At 51.3% G+C, this 19,274-nt stretch overlaps 1 protein-coding gene across 3 annotated transcripts; it reads left to right on the top strand.

Annotated features, from left to right (window-relative positions):
• The first annotated feature begins 1,337 nt into the window (after positions 1-1,337).
• PIP5K1A (phosphatidylinositol-4-phosphate 5-kinase type 1 alpha) lies at positions 1,338-18,961 on the top strand. 3 transcript variants are annotated; one of them, XM_083166896.1, is made up of 17 exons: positions 1,338-2,316; positions 5,620-5,667; positions 8,350-8,396; positions 8,701-8,793; positions 8,869-8,999; positions 9,077-9,194; positions 12,443-12,595; positions 12,728-13,027; positions 13,163-13,368; positions 13,451-13,534; positions 13,623-13,671; positions 16,751-16,835; positions 16,908-17,045; positions 17,118-17,235; positions 17,310-17,372; positions 17,493-17,589; positions 17,882-18,961. In XM_083166896.1, exons 1-17 carry the CDS (start codon positions 2,286-2,288, stop codon positions 17,882-17,884), a joined length of 1,764 nt encoding a protein of 587 aa, XP_083023022.1. In that variant the 5' UTR covers positions 1,338-2,285; the 3' UTR covers positions 17,885-18,961. The 3 variants fall into 3 exon arrangements, with proteins under 3 accessions (XP_083023022.1, XP_083023021.1, XP_083023023.1); XM_083166895.1 differs by having other exon boundaries at positions 1,339-2,316; positions 17,490-17,589; XM_083166897.1 differs by lacking the exon at positions 5,620-5,667 and having other exon boundaries at positions 1,341-2,316; positions 17,490-17,589.
• Positions 18,962-19,274: the final 313 nt, after the last annotated feature.

Raw genomic sequence — 19,274 nt, 5'->3', positions numbered from 1 at the left:
ACGCTGTCCCCGATACCCTGCATTAGCGCGTGCAGGATACGGGACTGACGCTGTCCCCGGTACCCTGCATTAGGGCGTGTAGGATACGGGACTGACGCTGTCCCCGGTACCCTGCATTAGGGCGTGTAGGATACGGGACTGACGCTGTCCCCGGTACCCTGCATTAGTGCGTGTAGGATACTGGACTGATGCTGCCCCCGATACCCTGCATTAGTGCGTGTAGGATACGGGACTGACGCTGTCCCCGGTACCCTGCATTAGTGCGTGGAGGATACGGGACTGACGCTGTCCCCGATACCCTGCATTAGTGCGTGTAGGATACGGGAGTGACGCTGCCCCCGATACCCTGCATTAGCGCGTGTAGGATACGGGACTGACGCTGCCCCCGATACCCTGCATTGGTGCGTGTAGGATATGGGACTGACGCTGTCCCCGATACCCTGCATTAGTGCGTGTAGGATACGGGACTGACGCTATCCCCGATACCCTGCATTGGTGCGTGCAGGATACAGGATTTCTAATCATCGATGGTTGATGGCCATTCCTACCTCGGAGACTTGCATAGACTGTGAGGCGCTCTTGGCAGGGGAGTCCTGCTGGGGGCATCTCCATGTGACTGGGGGGTGGCTTCCTGCCGGCTGGGGGCAAATGGCTGACATCACCAGGTGTTCACGTAGCAGCGCGCCGCAAATCTGACTCACCAGAGAGTAGATTTGTGAGTGCTGGTCGGAGACCATCGAATGATTTCAGGCCTGCATGCAAGCTGCGAAAGAATCATGTATATGCAAAACATCCATTTGCCTGCCTGCGAGGACATTCACCGTCCACGGGGGCAGGCATTCATGCGGGCAGTTGGCTAGCAAAGCAGTGAAATTCGCTGCTTTGCGAGTCAACCAGACATAATACAGTCAGATTATTTTGAGATCCACTTTTCCATATTTTACATATATCCATTATTATTATTGTCTTGTTTTCTTTTCATATGTACATATCTGTAAGTAATTTGATTGTGTTAATAATATCATATAAACATTCCCATTTGCAACCCATTGTAGGCTGTGATGCTTTCATTTCTAATACAGCTGCATAACAATGAGGGCAGAGAGTTAGCACTCGTTTTTACATACTGAGCAACAGGCAAAAACTCCTAATAGGTTGCTATGGGTTACAGCAGCATATCGCGAGCGCACACCATCTTTAGAGCGGGCGGAAGTCTCGCTTGTCACTCAGCGGCACCGCCCCGCCCATTCCGCTGCCCACGTGCCGCTTCCGCCTGGACTGACTCGGCGGAGAGGCGTGGCCTCGGATGCCATCGACGATGACGACAAACGGGCCCCGCCCCCTCTCCGAGATTGCAGTACGTACGCATGCGCCGTCACCAGACAGAGGCCGCGTCCAAGAGGATTGTTTGTGAGGGAGACCGGCGGGGGGAGATTACCCAGCCTGCCCCGCGCCAGCCCGAGACACCCGCCGCCGGTCAGTGCCGACTGAGGAGCGCCCCCGGGTCACGCCGGTAATCAACACTTCCACAGGGGCCCAACCGGCACTCACAGGGGCCTCAGCATCTCCCAGCTGCCTGACACACACAGGGGCCCAGCATCTCACCCGGTCCCTGCACACACACAACAGGGGCCCGCCATCACCCCCGCCACATCCAGGGGCCCCAGCGTCACCCCTGGGTTGAGGACCCATAAGGGCCCCAGCGTCACACCTGTGTTGAGGACCCATAAGGGGCCCCAGTGTCACCCCTGTGTTGAGGACCCATAAGGGGCCCCAGTGTCACCCCTGTGTTGAGGACCTATAGGGGCCCCAGCGTCACCCCTGTGTTGTAGACATATAGGGGACCCCAGCATCACTGGGACTCATAAGGGCCCCAGCGTCACACCTGTGTTGAGGACCCATAAGTGGCCCCAGCGTCACCCCCTGTGTTGAGGACCTATAGGGGCCCCAGCGTCACCCCCTGTGTTGAGGACCTATAGGGGGCCCCAGCATCACCCCTGTGTTGAGGACCTATAGGGGGCCCTAGCATCACCCCTGTAGTGCAGTGATATTGTGGCCCCAGCACTGTGCTGTATCCTGCCTGGGACCCTACTAACCACCCCTATATAGTGGTGCCTTTCGCTGGTGAAGACCTGAATGAGATGATCGTTTGGTAATTGAAGACACCTCAGGAATTTTGGGGGAACCGCTGTCACAGCTGACCCCTTGGACTGGGTCTACTGGTGAATCCATGTGTGTATGGGACTCCTGATTGGTCACCTGCCCAGCGACTGATACCCACCAGCATGGCATCCGCTGACGGCGGCTCTAGCCCAGGTAAGCGTACTATAGCCACCCCATTGGGGTGCTCCCTGTATTTTACCCTACACAGGGGGCCATCAGGACATCTGCCTCCAGCTGAATAGCCTGACTGGGCAGCTGGTGTAGTCCCTGTGCCATAGACAGATTATTATCCACAGATGGCGGGCATAGCGTTACCAGGTGGCACGGAGGGTGAGTCTGATGTCAGGGCACAGTGAGAGCAGGTAGCTGGTGTAATCCCTGTGCTATAGACAGATTATTATCCTGGCGGGCACAGTGTTACCAGGTGGCACAGAGGTGATTGGTGTCCTGGTACAGTGAGAGCAGGCAGCTGGTGTAATCTCTGTGCTATAGACGGATTATTATCCTCAGCGGGCAGACGGCTGGAACAGTGTTACCAGGGGGGGCACAGAGGGTGACTGATGTCAGGATACAGTGAGAGCAGGCAGCTGGTGTAATCCCTGTGCCATAGACGGATTATTATCCTTAGCGGGCAGACGGCAGGCACAGTGTTACCAGGTGGCACTGAGGGTGACTGGTATCATGGTACAGTGAGAGCAGGCAGCTGGTATAATCCCTGTGCCATAGACAGATTATTATCCACAGCGGGCACAGTGTTACCAGGGTGGGCACAGAGGGTGACTGGTGTCATGGTACAGTGAGAGCAGGCAGCTGGTATATCATGGTACAGTGAGAGCAGGCAGCTGGTATAATCCCTGTGCCATAGACAGATTATTATCGTCAGCGGGCAGACGGCTGGCAGGGGGGCACAGTGTCAGCAGAGGGCGAGTCTGGGCACTATTTCAGGCTGTTGGTAATATTTGGCACATGAGTACACACATTCCTGCTGCCGGCTGGGTGAGTCCCTGCTCACAGACCGGTGTGACAGGTCCCCTGACATCACGCTGTCCTTTGTGTTATCATACGTCATAGCGGTGGAATGTGTGATGTGTAACCGGATCCCGTGTAGTCTCCTGACACGGTCTCACCTGTGCATACATGTAACATTCCCTGTCGCTGAGCAATGGTGATGTTCTACCGCTACCTACACCCCTCCGGCCAGTGTACTCTGCGTGCCCACCACCTACACCCCCTCCGGCCAGTGTACTCTGCGTGCCCACCACCTACACCCCTCTGGCCAGTGTACTCTGCGTGCCCACCACCTACGCCCCTCTGGCCAGTGTACTCTGCGTGCCCACCACCTACACCCCTCCGGCCAGTGTACTCTGCGTGCCCACCACTTACACCCCTCCGGCCAGTGTACTCTGCGTGCCCACCACCTGCGCCCCTCTTGCCAGTGTACTGTGTGCCCACCACCTGCGCCCCTCTGGCCAGTGTACTCTGCGTGCCCACCACCTACACCCCTCTGGCCAGTGTACTTTGGGTGCCCACCACCTGCGCCCCTTTGGCTAGTGTACTCTGCGTGCCCACCACCTGCGCCCCTCTGGCCAGTGTACTCTGCGTGCCCACCACCTGCGCCCCTTTGGCCAGTGTACTCTGTGTGCCCACCACCTGCGCCCCTCCGGCCAGTGTACTCTGCGTGCCCACCACCTGCGCCCCTCTGGCCAGTGTACTCTGCGTGCCCACCACCTGCGCCCCTCTGGCCAGTGTACTCTGCGTGCCCACCACCTACACCCCTCCGGCCAGTGTACTCTGCGTGCCCACCACCTGCGCCCCTCTTGCCAGTGTACTCTGCGTGCCCACCACCTGTGCCCCTCTGGCCAGTGTACTCTGCGTGCCCACCACCTGTGTACTCTGCGTGCCCACCACCTGTGTACTCTGCGTGCCCACCACCTGTGTACTCTGCGTGCCCACCACCTGTGTACTCTGCGTGCCCACCACCTGTGCCCCTCTGGCCAGTGTACTCTGCGTGCCCACCACCTGCGCCCCTCCGGCCAGTGTACTCTGCGTGCCCACCATCTGCGCCCCTCTATCTTCCCTGGGCAGTGGCTGCATGCTGCGTGTCCGCCATTTCCACTGGGCAGTAGCTGTACGCTGCGTGCCCACCATCTACTCTGGGTAATCACTGTATGCTGCGTGCTTCACTCTGGGTTTCTGTGTCGCAGGGGTGAATACTGAGAGAGTTGGAGGTGTGTAGTCAGAGGGTGAGTAAGGAGAGGGCAATGCTATGTGTCAGGATAGAACAGACACATGACTGTAGAGCTGTGTACACACGGTGCAATATCGACCATATTGCCAGTGATTTGTCTGTGCTGCAGCGATAAATCGCCGGATGCGCGCTCCCTTGTTCAGCCTCCTAATGGTCGCAGGAGATTGCTCTTGTGACCAACTGTTTCCCTCTGCAGAGTCTCCTGTTCATCACTGAGCAATATATTGCACTGTAGGGAGTGTAATCCCTACCGTGGGCATCCCAGGCATTACATCCTGAGGTCCGGGTGTCCAGTCATTCTATGTGAGCTCTACCTGAGGCCCCTTTGTCGCACACCGGCAGTAAAAGCAGTGCCGTATAATGGACAGGAGTGTGTCCATTCCCTCGGGACAGCCAAGGTCCCGGCCGCCCGGTTGCAGCCAGCTGTCACCAGGATGGCTGCTGGGCTGTGGCCATGCCAACCATTGTAAGCTTCTGTGTTCGTCATGGCTACTTGGCCGTGCAGGTTTTCACCGCCCGGCGTCTGCCGGTGTGTGAGAGGGGCCTGAGGGCTCTGTGCTGGTCCTGTGGGTGTTCCCAAGAGCTGCTGTACAGACTGGCTCCTTGGCTGGGATTGGTGTGACTGTCCCACTCACCGCTGTCACCAGTGCAAGAGGCCGGAGTTCAGGCCTAGAGTCTATAGCGATTGCCAGCTCTTGTGGCTGCTGTATCCTCTGTTCTGTTCCGGTTACACAACACTAGATTGCCAGATCTTGTGGCGGGATGCAGTTTAAATCCCGGCGTTCAGAATCCCGACCGCCGAAATCCCGACACTTTCTCCCTCTGTGGGAGTCCACGACACCCCTGGAGGGAGAATAAATTAGCGTGCCGAGTGCAGCGAGCCCGCAAGCGGGGGCGATCCACGTCCCCCCCCTTGTCGGGATTTCGGCGGTCGGGATTTTGAACGCCGGGATCCCAACCGCCGGGATTTCATACTGAATGCTGGATCCTCTGTTCTGTCCCGGTTACACAACACTAGATTGCCAGCTCTTGTGGCTGCTGTATCCTCTGTTCTGTTCCTGTAACACAACACTAGATTGCCAGCTCTTGTGACTGCTGGATCCTCTGTTCTGTTCCGGTTACACAACATTAGATTGCCAGCTCTAGTGGCTGCTGGATCCTCTGTTGGAGGCTGGTAATTCTGTCTTCCCCCTTTCTCTCCTCCCCAGTGCTGGGCTTTCTGTGCTGTGGCCTGGGCACACACTTCTGCCGCAGAGGTACTGCGTGTGCATGTTTGTACATCCCACTGTACCAGGTGCTATATTACAGCATGCCGCTTGTGCTGACCCCTGTAGTGTTCACTCTAGCTTCCGTGCCTGGGGGCGGTGCCTGTAGCACAGTGTGGCCTGTATTTCAGAATGGATATGCAGACCACACTGTGCTAGAGAGTGACGCACAGGTTTGGAAGATGCAGGGCGCTACAATGAGCACTGCCCTAGATGTCATACACGGTCAGATTGCTGCCCTCTGCTGGCAGGGACAGTTATGACACTGCATGAGGCCTGGCCTATTCCTGTAGCAGGGAGCTTACAGTCTAGTAGTGCAGCGCTGCAGCCAGTACTCACTCTGTTGCATGGAGCTTACAATCTAGTGGTGTTACTAGTGTGGACATGTGTGATGTAATAAATGACGTCTGCCTGTGGCTGGAATGTGATACTGTGCTATGGCCTGACACTAATAATCCCCATCCCTCCGCTGTGTCCCGCATGCACGCCTCTGTCTGACCAGTAGGGGGCTCGCTCCCAAACATTCCATAGGCCTGTGTTCCCTGCTGTGTAGTGACCTATGTAATACAGCATGATCTGTCATTTCAGGGGTCTCAGACACCCACCTGGTCCCCCTGGTGGATGGAGACTACCGTAATGAGCTAATGGGGGAGTGGCTATGGTATATACAACTGCCAGTTATAAAAGGGAGTGGCTATGGCGTATACAGCTGCCAGTTACAAAGGGCAGTGGTTATGGCGTATACAGCTGCCACTTATAAAGGGCAGTGTCTATGGCGTATACAGCTGCCAGTTATATGGGGGAATGGCTATGGTATATACAGCTGCCAGTTATAAAAGGGAGTGGCTATGGCGTATACAGCTGCCAGTTACAAAGGGCAGTGGTTATGGCGTATACAGCTGCCACTTATAAAGGGCAGTGTCTATGGCGTATACAGCTGCCAGTTATATGGGGGAATGGCTATGGTGTATACAGCTGCCAGTTATAAAGGGCAGTGGTTATGGCGTATACAGCTACCACTTATAAAGGGCAGTGGCTATGGCGTATACAGCTGCCAGTTATAAAGGGGAGTGGCTATGGCGTATACAGCTGCCAGTTCTATGGGGGAGTGGCTATGGCGTATACAGCTGCCAGTTATATGGGGGAGTGGCTATGGTGTATACAGCTGCCAGTTATATGGGGGAGTGGCTATGGCGTACACAGCTGCCAGTTATATGGGGGAGTGGCTATGGCGTATACAGCTGCCAGTTATATGGGGGGGTGGCTATGGCGTATACAGCTGCCAGTTATATGGGGGGGTGGCTATGGCGTATACAGCTGCCAGTTATATGGGGGGGTGGCTATGGCGTATACAGCTGCCAGTTATATGGGGGAGTGGCTATGGCGTATACAGCTGCCAGTTATATGGGGGAGTGGCTATGACGTATACAGCTGCCAGTTATATGGGTGGGTGGCTATGGCGTATACAGCTGCCAGTTATATGGGGGAGTGGCTATGGCGTATACAGCTGCCAGTTATATGGGGGAGTGGCTATGGCGTATACAGCTGCCAGTTATATGGGGGAGTGGCTATGCCGTATACAGCTGCCAGTTATATGGGGGGTGGCTATGGCGTATACAGCTGCCAGTTATATGGGGGACTGGCTATGGCCTATACAGCTGCCAGTTATATGGGGGGTGGCTATGGCGTATACGGCTGCCAGTTATATGGGGGAGTGGCTATGGTGTATACGGCTGCCAGTTATATGGGGGAGTGGCTATGGTGTATACGGCTGCCAGTTATATGGGGGAGTGGCTATGGCGTATACGGCTGCCAGTTATATGGGGGGGTGGCTATGGCGTATACGGCTGCCAGTTATATGGGGGGTGGCTATGGCGTATACAGCTGCCAGTTATATGGGGGAGTGGCTATGGCGTATACAGCTGCCAGTTATATGGGGGAGTGGCTATGGCGTATACAGCTGCCAGTTATATGGGGGAGTGGCTATGGCGTATACAGCTGCCAGTTATATGGGGGAGTGGCTATGGCGTATACAGCTGCCAGTTATATGGGGGGTGGCTATGGCGTATACAGCTGCCAGTTATATGGGGGGTGGCTATGGCGTATACGGCTGCCAGTTATATGGGGGAGTGGCTATGGCGTATACGGCTGCCAGTTATATGGGGGAGTGGCTATGGCGTATACGGCTGCCAGTTATATGGGGGAGTGGCTATGGCGTACACAGCTGCCAGTTATATGGGGGAGTGGCTATGGCGTACACAGCTGCCAGTTATATGGGGGAGTGGCTATGGCGTATACAGCTGCCAGTTATATGGGGGGGTGGCTATGGCGTATACAGCTGCCAGTTATATAGGGGAGTGGCTATGGCGTATACAGCTGCCAGTTATATAGGGGAGTGGCTATGGCGTATACAGCTGCCAGTTATATGGGGGGTGGCTATGGCGTATACGGCTGCCAGTTATATGGGGGAGTGGCTATGGTGTATACGGCTGCCAGTTATATGGGGGAGTGGCTATGGTGTATACAGCTGCCAGTTATATGGGGGAGTGGCTATGGTGTATATAGCTACCTGGCACAATGCAGCTCATACACCATGAGAAGGTAAATGTTTGCCACCCTTAGGGTCACACCACTCTGCTCATGCCATGTTGTAACTCTGTTTCCCACCTACAGGACCTCCCACGATGAAGGCCAGTGCTCAGGCTGAAGCTGCTGCGGGGGTGAGTGTACACACAGATATTGCGTGTAATACCTCTGCTAGTCCTGTAGGTGGTGCTGTGTGTGTGTGACGGAGGTTACCATGTGTGCCACTAGATATGGGGAGGGAGCAAGTATTTCCCCCATTTATATAAATCCACTATGATTCGGAAGGAGTAGTATGATTTTCAGTCTCCTAGGTAACACTTTCTGAGCAATGATTGGCCTCAGATGTTTTGGGAAAGCTGTGACTGGTAGAGTTCTAGTTTCCGTAATCCCCACTGAGGTGGGCGTATGACTGACCCATGACCTCTCTTACCACCACAGATGGCCAGCTCATCGGGTCAGTTTGGAACACAGACCATGAAGAAGATCGGGCACCGAAGTGTGGATTCTACAGGAGAGACCACTTATAAGAAGGTAAGACTGATCCGGTGCCGGGGTGTTGTGGCTGCTGTTACTTTATATTGAGCCTGAACCCGCTGTTATCCACAGACCACGTCTTCTGCCCTGAAAGGTGCCATACAGCTGGGGATCACCCACACGGTGGGCAGCCTCAGCAACAAGCCGGAGAGAGACGTCCTCATGCAGGATTTCTATGTGGTGGAGAGTATCTTCTTCCCTCAGTATGTACCCTCTCCCCCCCCACCCACCTTCTGCGGCCATCTTTTGCCCCTGCACTAATTCCATCTCTTCCTTCCAGCGAGGGCAGTAACCTCACCCCCGGCCACCACTTTAATGACTTCCGCTTTAAGACGTATGCTCCGGTGGCTTTCCGCTACTTCCGGGAGCTCTTTGGGATCCGGCCGGATGATTACTTGGTGAGTGCGTCATTGGGGTACCTGCCTTGTAGTGGTGCAGGCTGGACTGTCCACAGTTACTCGTATACCAGTATTCATCCAACTGAGTGCGTCTGCAGGCTGAAATCTATGCCCCATTGATTTTTATTTGGTTGCAGCTATTTGTAGCATTGTATAGCACCATCATATTCTGCTGTGCTGTACAATTGGGCACAAAAGGTACCAAGGTCCTGCTCGCAGGCTTACCCTCTATAGGACAAGTTTATATAACTAAGCGCAGGAAACCAGCAGTTTGTCCTTGCTGCTGTCTAGAAGGGATACTCAACCCTTCTTAGAAAACAAAAAGAAACTACAAAGGTAGACAGCGCAAATGGACACACTTAATAAACCAGTTATGTTAAAAATACATATGTTCTTTATTTTTTCAATCTCAAAATAAAAACAGGGCACCGGCCGGTGAGACCAAAGATCAAAACATTAATTACATAAAATCACACACACATAAACATTAATGACATAATTTTGCAATACTTTCAAGTTAGCACCAATCACTCACTGAGTGATTTTCAGCAGAGGTGTGATATGGCCTTGGATCAAAGCAAAAAGAGCTAGGTGGTTATTAGCTTAATTATGGCATAAATAAGCGTTAGTTATTTGTTCCTGTCCAGCAAGGGTTAGTGGCAGTTATTAGGAGAGGCTAGCTGCCAATTTTTTGCGTAAGGAAAGATTCCAATGTGCACTCAGTGGTTTTTATTTAGCACTGGTTAGTAGCTCAGTCACACACAAGCTTGTTGGCGAGTATCAGTAAATGCAGAAAAGAAAAAGGAGTATTATACTTATTCTCCTGTAGCTGCAGAATGTGCTGTCATTTGTAATCCACTTTGTGGGGGTTAGATGCCCATGCCTCGAGTGGGTTCCCGGCTGAGCTGTGTCTATAATATCGCCAGCCTTATCTGGAACTCTCTGCTGCGGCTTCCGGATCTCCCAAGCAGCGGTGTTTCCTGTAACAGGCACTATGACACGTTTCCCCGCCTCACGAGGTGTCAGCGGCTTCATCAGATGACGTGACTGTGTGTCCCGTCTCTACTATTTAACATGGTGTGCGCCGCCCTTGTGGGCGTTTTTGCTTTGTTTCCTTCGCCAGTTTCCCGGCTTTGGTTTAATTCTGTGCACATGCGTATTGCTCTGTTTATCCAAGCCTCGGTTTCGGGTCGGTTTTTTTGGAGCGCAGTATGTGCTCTTCCTGTATTGCATAACCAAGCCTCGGTTTAGTACTATATTTCATCATTTTACCATAAAACATATAAAATTCAGTTTAAATCTCAAGCGCATATATATATACATTTACATTTATAATTTGTCCATATGTCACCACTATACCTTTTAGATATGAAAGACACAAGTTGCATTATCGCTATATTTTCTAAGCTTATATAGAGTGAGCAGTTATACATGAGATTTGTTTATTTAATTTGTTTCATGTTTTCCTCATATTTCCGTATACATGACTTATCTGACATGTTTTCCTCGTATTTCCATATACATGACTTATCTGACGTGTTTTCCTCATATTTCCGTATACATGACTTATCTGACGTGTTTTCCTCGTGTTTCCGTATACATGACTTATCTGACGTGTTTTCCTCGTGTTTCCGTATACATGACTTATCTGACATGTTTTCCTCGTGTTTCCGTATACATGACTTATCTGACATGTTTTCCTCGTATTTCCGTATACATGACTTATCTGACATGTTTTCCTCGTATTTCCATATACTGTACATGACTTATCTGACATGTTTTCCTCGTATTTCCATATACATGACTTATCTGACGTGTTTTCCTCGTATTTCCATATACATGACTTATCTGACATGTTTTCCTCGTATTTCCATATACTGTACATGACTTATCTGACGTGTTTTCCTCGTATTTCCATATACTGTACATGACTTATCTGACGTGTTTTCCTCGTGTTTCCGTATACATGACTTATCGGACATGTGTTCCTCGTATTTCCATATACATGACTTATCTGACATGTTTTCCTCGTATTTCCATATACTGTACATGACTTATCTGACGTGTTTTCCTCGTGTTTCCGTATACATGACTTATCGGACATGTGTTCCTCGTATTTCCGTATACATGACTTATCTGACATGTTTTCCTCGTATTTCCATATACTGTACATGACTTATCTGACATGTTTTCCTCGTATTTCCATATACATGACTTATCTGACGTGTTTTCCTCGTATTTCCATATACATGACTTATCTGACATGTTTTCCTCGTATTTCCATATACTGTACATGACTTATCTGACGTGTTTTCCTCGTATTTCCATATACTGTACATGACTTATCTGACATGTTTTCCTCGTGTTTCCATATACTGTACATGACTTATCTGACGTGTTTTCCTCGTATTTCCATATACTGTACATGACTTATCTGACGTGTTTTCCTCGTATTTCCATATACTGTACATGACTTATCTGACGTGTTTTCCTCGTATTTCCATATACTGTACATGACTTATCTGACGTGTTTTCCTCGTGTTTCCGTATACATGACTTATCGGACATGTGTTCCTCGTATTTCCATATACATGACTTATCTGACATGTTTTCCTCGTATTTCCGTGTACATGACTTATCTGACATGTTGTTTCTGCAAGCTGGCAGAATGTTGTTCTATTTCTTTTCCACTCATTATAGCTGCTGACTCCATACATATATATAGACAAGGATGAGTTCCATTCAGATCAGTGTAATTGCTCTGAAGCATCTTGTAATGAACAGTTGTATGACATCCATAGTTTTACATTTATCCTAATCTCAACATACATGATACATTAATGATGTATTGATTTTTACTGTTGCCCTGTTTTTATTTTGAGATTGAAAAAATAAATAACATATATGTATTTTTAACATAATTGGTTAATTGTGTCCATGTGTGCCGTCTACCTGTGTAGTTACCCTCCTATAGTGCTGCTAGATGGCAGGGGTCCTTGGTGGGCTGTATGAGCATCGGTCTGAACATGATTAGTATAGTCAGCGATGCCAGTATAGTCAGTGGTTAGATGCACGATTCACGTCCCCTAATGCCCTAGGTCATGGTAAGTTGTATCCAATATTCCTGTCTGCACATGCCACTGAGAGTAAGCTCCTGGAAGAGCAGTCTGCTGCGGGGGGATTGGGATCTTAGGAGCATGCAGTCTTGTAAGGGGGGCCATGACCTTCTCTGTGGCTTCTGTTCCCAGTATTCTCTCTGTAAGGATCCCCTCTTTGAGCTGTCCAATTCTGGAGCCAGTGGTTCCCTCTTCTATGTGTCCTGGGATGACGAGTTTATCATCAAGACCGTCCAACACAAAGAGGCCGAATTCTTACAGAAGCTTCTGCCGGGGTATTACATGGTAAGCATCAGCTCCTGGGTGATCCCACGGGGACTAGACTGGTAGGGGTGACCTCATGGATCATACCTTGGGGGCTAGATTGATGACCTAGGAACCTGTATTCTGTACCTCTCTCCTTGTTTCCTCCACCAGAACCTCAATCAGAACCCACGGACTCTCCTGCCCAAATTTTACGGACTATACTGTATCCAGGCCGGAGGGAAGAATATCCGAATAGTGGTCATGAACAATCTACTTCCCAGGTCGGTTAAGATGCACCTGAAATACGATCTGAAAGGATCTACGTACAAGAGACGGGCATCTCTAAAAGAGCGCGAGAAGAGCTTCCCAACCTACAAAGACCTGGACTTCATGCAGGATATGGTGGATGGTCTCTTCCTGGACCCGGACATGTTCTCCGCCCTCTGCAGGACTCTCCAGAGGGATTGTCTGGTAAGGCCTGTGCATGTCTCTATGGAACACACATACACCACCCACCATTAGGCTTATTCCCTGGCATCACCACCGAATACCCTGCATAGCTTATCCTCTTAAAGTCCTCCAATCTCTCGCCCTTCTTGTCTCCAGGTCCTACAGAGCTTCAAGATAATGGACTACAGCTTGCTGGTTGGAGTGCACAACATGGACCAAGCAGACAAGGAGAGAGCGGTGGTAGATGGTCATGCCCAGTCCGACACACGGAGGCCAGCCACACAGAAGGCGCTGTACTCCACCGCCATGGAGTCTATCCAGGGAGAGGCCCGGCATGGGGGTGCCGTGGAGACTGATGACCAGTAGGTTTCCCAGCATCTATTTAGGTTCAAGGGTTATGTTCTCTGGTCCCATGGGGGTCTAACAATATATTTGTGACCATAGGATGGGCGGAATTCCAGCTCGTAATGCAAGGGGAGAGCGACTCCTACTGTACATCGGGATCATTGACATACTGCAGTCCTACAGGTCAGTGTCCCAAACTACTGCACCTCCCCCTTACATCCCTGGTTACAGGGGACATTGGTACATATGAGTGATTGGCCTCTTGTTCTAGGTTCATCAAGAAATTGGAGCACTCCTGGAAGGCCCTGGTGCATGACGGGGTGAGTGTAACTGTGGTATGGTGACTACGCGTTGTCTGGCCCTGTGGTGTATACGGTGGGAGCTGATAACATGTCCTCTGGCCCTGTGGTATACAGTGGGAGCTGATTTACTTGTCCTCTGGCCCTGTGGTCTATATAATGGGAGCTGATTAGGTGTCCTCTGGCCCTGTGGTACACTGTGGGACCTGATTACATTGCCTGTGGTGTATATAATGGGAGCTGATTATGTGTCCTCTGGCCCTGTGGTATACAGTGGAAGCTGATTACGTGTCCTCTGGCCCGGTGGTGTATATAGTGGGAGCTGATTACGTGTCCTCTGGCCCGGTGGTGTATATAATGGGAGCTGATTATGTGTCCTCTGGCCCGGTGCTGTATATAGTGGGAGCTGATTACGTGTCCTCTGGTCCTGTGGGGTATATAATGGGAGCTGATTACGTGTCCTCTAGCCCGGTGGTATACAGTGGGAGCTGATTACGTGGCCTGTGGTGTATATAATGGCAGCTGATTACGTGTCATCTGGCCCTGTGGTATACAGTGGGAGCTGATTACGTGTCCTGTGGCCCGGTGCTGTATATAGTGGGAGCTGATTACGTGTCCTGTGGCCCGGTGCTGTATATAGTGGGAGCTGATTACGTGTCCTGTGGGGTATATAATGGCAGCTGATTACGTGTCCTCTGGCCCTTTGGTGTATATAATGGCAGCTGATTACGTGTCCTCTGGCCTGTGGTGTATATAGTGGGAGCTGATTACGTGTCCTCTGGCCCTGTGGTGTATATAGTGAGAGCTGATTACGTGTCCTCTGGCCCGGTGGGGTATATAGTGGGAGCTGATTATGTGTCCTCTGGCCCTGTGGTGTATATAATGGGAGCTGATTACATGTCCTCTGTCCCTGTGGTATATATAATGGGAGCTGATTATGTGTCCGTTGGTCCTGTGGGATATATAGTGGGAGCTGATTACGTGTCCTCTGGCCCGGTGGGGTATATAGTGGGAGCTGATTACGTGTCCTCGGGCCCTGTGGTATATATAATGGGAGCTGATTACGTGTTCTCTGGCCCTGTGGTATATATAATGGGAGCTGATTAAGTGTCCTCTGGCCCTGTGGTGTATATAGTGGGAGCTGATTACGTGTCCTGTGGGGTATATAGTGGGAGCTGATTACGTGTCCTCTGGCCCGGTGGTGTATATAGTGGGAGCTGATTACGTGTCCTCTGGCCCGGTGGTGTATATAGTGGGAGCTGATTACGTGTCCTCTGGTCCTGTGGTGTATATAGTGGGAGCTGATTACGTGTCCTCTGGCCCTGTGGTATATATAATGGGAGCTGATTACGTGTCCTCTGGCCCTGTGGGGTATATAATGGGAGCTGATTACGTGTCCTCTGGCCCGGTGGGGTATATAGTGGGAGCTGATTACGTGTCCTCTGGCCCGGTGGTATATATAATGGGAGCTGGTTACGTGTCCTCTGGCCCGGTGGTATATATAATGGGAGCTGATTACGTGTCCTCTGGCCCTGTGGTGTATATAGTGGGAGCTGATTACGTGTCCTCTGGCCCGGTGGGGTATATAGTGGGAGCTGATTACGTGTCCTCGGGCCCTGTGGTATATATAATGGGAGCTGATTACGTGTTCTCTGGCCCTGTGGTATATATAATGGGAGCTGATTAAGTGTCCTCTGGCCCTGTGGTGTATATAGTGGGAGCTGATTACGTGTCCTGTGGGGTATATAGTGGGAGCTGATTACGTGTCCTCTGGCCCGGTGGTGTATATAGTGGGAGCTGATTACGTGTCCTCTGGCCCGGTGGTGTATATAGTGGGAGCTGATTACGTGTCCTCTGGTCCTGTGGTGTATATAGTGGGAGCTGATTACGTGTCCTCTGGCCCTGTGGTATATATAATGGGAGCTGATTACGTGTCCTCTGGCCCTGTGGGGTATATAATGGGAGCTGATTACGTGTCCTCTGGCCCGGTGGGGTATATAGTGGGAGCTGATTACGTGTCCTCTGGCCCGGTGGTATATATAATGGGAGCTGGTTACGTGTCCTCTGGCCCGGTGGTATATATAATGGGAGCTGATTACGTGTCCTCTGGTCCTGTGGGGTATATAGTGGGAGCTGATTTAGTGTCCTCTGGCCCGGTGGGGTATATAATGGGAGCTGATTACGTGTCCTCTGGTCCTGTGGGTATATAGTGGGAGCTGATTACGTGTCCTCTGGCCCGGTGGTGTATATAGTGGGAGCTGATTACGTGTCCTCTGTCCCGGTGGGGTATATAATGGGAGCTGATTACGTGTCCTCTGGCCCTGTGGGGTATATAGTGGGAGCTAATTACGTGTCCTCTGGCCCTATGGTATATATAATGGGAGCTGATTACGTGTCCTCTGGCCCTGTGGGGTATATAGTGGGAGCTAATTACGTGTCCTCTGGCCCTATGGTATATATAATGGGAGCTGATTACGTGTCCTCTGGCCCTGTGGTGTATATATATAATGGGAGCTGATTACGTGAATTCAGTCACCCCACAATATGAATCCTGAACGGGACGCTGGCTGGTATCTTTGTCCTCTGTAGTAACTAGGGTCCTGCTATCCATGTAACGTACCATGCTCTGGGCCTGAATTTGGATATGGATACAGTGCCACGTTCATGTGGCATGGCACATGCACAAAGGTTGCTGAACGATGCCGCCTGTAGTGCCGCTGGACTACTTTGGAGGTAACAGGGCAAAGAGCCACGGTTCGACCATCTTGTCCTACGTCAGTGATCCCATATGTAGAAAACATGGTGCCGGCGTCTCCGTTCCCCCAACCACAGGGTTACTCAGATGGTGGACCATGGCAGGATTACCGGGCAGGTGACTAGACTGGGGTACCCCGTGCGTGCAGGATCACAGCTGGGATGGCATCAGGCTCCTATGTGCAATGTGTCCTCGCCCTGAAATCCTGTCCATAACACTGCATAGGAGACTAGAGACAAACGTCCCGGCGGCTGTTATGGTCCTTGTACGGTGCCACATTAATACACCATTGTGTTACAGCCAGAAATAGAATATTACATGCTGCGTGTTTGTCTGTTCCTTCAGGACACGGTATCGGTGCACAGACCCGGGTTCTACGCCGAGCGGTTTCAGCGCTTCATGTGTAATACAGTGTTTAAGAAGATCCCATGTGAGTTGTGAGTCCTGGAGGTGTGAGTGTGAGTGTGATCTCAGCCTGCGCTAACTGCCCCTCACCCCGCAGTAAGAGCCTCTCCATCTAAGAAGAGCAGGACCATGCCCGCCCTTGCCCGCAGAGCTACCCAGGCGGCAGTGCCCGCCCAGCTGCAGCTGACAGGAGAGAGTAGGCAGCCTGAGATACCAGAGACAGAGGCTGATCAGGGTAAGTGACGACAGGGACCATCCCTGGGGGGTTTCTGCCCACTCAGGGTCTGACCAGTGTCTCCTATCACAGCCGGCCCATACGGACGGCCTGATGTTCTTCCAGTAGAGGAAGCTGCGAGTGACTCATTGGCGACCACGTTATCCACGTCTTCGCTGGGAAGTGGTGGGGTCAATTCCCCAGCACGCAGGTAGGGATGATTCTGATGTCTGTAGCCCCCCTCTGTAGTCTGTCCTCTGTACATCGGGATGTGTTGTCTTGTAGGTCGGTGGGAGTAGAAGTCCATAAATCCGATACCACTGAGCTGGAGCTGAGCAGGAGGCAGAGGTGAGAAGCGTCTATGCTTGTAGTCCTTGTATCTCTCCTATTGCTCTCCCCCGGATATCCATCCTTCTGCGCTGACCAAGTAACAAAAGTGTCTTGTTCTCTTTGCTGTCTCTCCAGCAGGGGGCAGCAGCCGGACCCTCAGTCGCATGCAGAGGAGGAGGATGACGACGAGGCGGAAGTGCTGGATCTGCGTCAGATAGAGACAGAGATTTGCTTTGTACGTATTAATTCCACATATCTCTGTTCTTGCTGTCTCTGCGCTCTCTCTAATCCTGTCCTGTCTCTCTCCATAAGTCCATGTCCAGATCCGCTCTCCATCTCCCCAGCACAGAGGCAAGGCTACGCTGTCGATGTAATGGTAGATGTGGCTTTGGCTGCTGCTGCCTGGCGTTGCTGTGTGATGATGATGATGATGGGGGAGGGGGGTGGCTCATCTCCTGCCGTTCCCATAATGCTGTGTGTTTCCTAGCGATGTGATTGGTGACTGTATTGCTCTTCTGTATTCACAGTGAGATGGGATCTTCTTCTCTTACGTACTTATCAGCTTGGATCAGTGGAACTTTCCGTGGTAGCGATCTGGTGTCCAGGACAGGCCAGTGCTACTCTGTGCACATACTATGGGGGGCCTGGAGCCCCCTTTCTGACCGGATCCTCTGCCATCGTTGCCCGTGGTGAATGTTACACGTGGGAAATAAACTCCTCAGATTGCCTTACTCTGCGCCCGCCGCGAGGAGTTTCCCTTTTTTCTGAATTTACGTTTCCTATTTAATATATATTGAGTTTTTTCTTTTGTACGTATCCGGCCCCCGGGCCGCGTGCTCGTCTTCATGCTGCGTTGAGTAATCTTGGACCAAAAAAAACACAAAAACTGAGAAGCATTTGCTGCCTATTTCTGGGTCACCTTCTGTATCCTGACTGCGGGGTGGATGGTGACGTGTGTGGTGATGTAACCAAATCTCTCTGTGCCAACCCCCTCGCTCTGCGGCCTTCAGCATGTGGACTGACCTCGTTACCCCCCTCCCACCACCATCGCCACCACCAGACCCATCACAAGTACAATATGGCTGCCTTAATCTTCCTGAACACGTGACATTGGGGGCGTCTCATGGCTGCTGTATCCTGACTGAATGTATTCTGAAGCCTTGACCACATGATACAGACGCTGCATCCGAAGACAGAATGTGGGGGAGTTCTCTGGTGCCACATGCTGGGATGGAGACATGTTCATGTACAGTAAGAATGTAGCTACCTGACTATACTGGGAGTGTGAAACGCGCCAGTTCTGCAGCCAACACTTCTACTTTCAGCTGCTAGATTAGATATACAACAAATTCCCCATCCTGAGCCCTCCGCTCACCAAAACATCTCATCGTTCCCCTGAGAGGGCGTCCCCAAACGCTATTTAGTTCTTCCATCTCCCCAGATGAATCTTATCATTTATAGGAGTGAAACGCGTCACCTTTTCTATATCCCTTTTCCTTACCAGCTGGTGTTTTACTATTTATGAAAGATTTTATTTAAGTGTTTGGATGCTGTATTGGAGCAGAGCTTATACAACTGTATGTATATAAACAGAACCATTACAAGAACTCATGGTTGCGTGTTATTGCCTGTTGTGTTGGGTGTGATCAGTCTCTCCCCTTGCTGTGAATGATGAGGCTAGAAGTGCAGACTGTGGCCCTCATTCTGGTTGGCTCGCAAAGCAGCTTGATTTTGCTGCTTTGCAAGCCTTGTAGCGCCGCCTGCCTTTAACCCAAATACCCGCCCCCTCCCCCCAACTAATCGCATATTTCCCCCCACAGTGCTGTGAACGGATGATTTGCATATCATTAGCCACCTTGCGTGGGTGGCCAAAATCATAAGATTTCAGAAGTGCTGGGGGTCCGAATAGTGGCGCCCTGC

The sequence above is a fragment of the Crinia signifera genome, chromosome 12, assembly GCF_055691185.1.
Source record: "Crinia signifera chromosome 12, ASM5569118v1, whole genome shotgun sequence".
NCBI lineage: Eukaryota > Metazoa > Chordata > Amphibia > Anura > Myobatrachidae > Crinia > Crinia signifera.
The sequence above is the reverse complement of the archived record's forward strand: the minus strand, read 5'-3'. Positions and strand labels throughout refer to the sequence as shown.

Bases quoted from the DNA above. Each gene is read 5' to 3' on its own strand.
- PIP5K1A (XM_083166895.1), top strand. From the start codon at position 2,286: ATGGCATCCGCTGACGGCGGCTCTAGCCCAG. The intron at 2,317-5,619 runs GTAAGCGTACTA...TCTCCTCCCCAG, and splicing joins TGACGGCGGCTCTAGCCCAG to TGCTGGGCTTTCTGTGCTGT. The intron at 17,373-17,489 runs GTGAGAAGCGTC...CTGTCTCTCCAG, and splicing joins GAGCTGAGCAGGAGGCAGAG to CAGGGGGCAGCAGCCGGACC.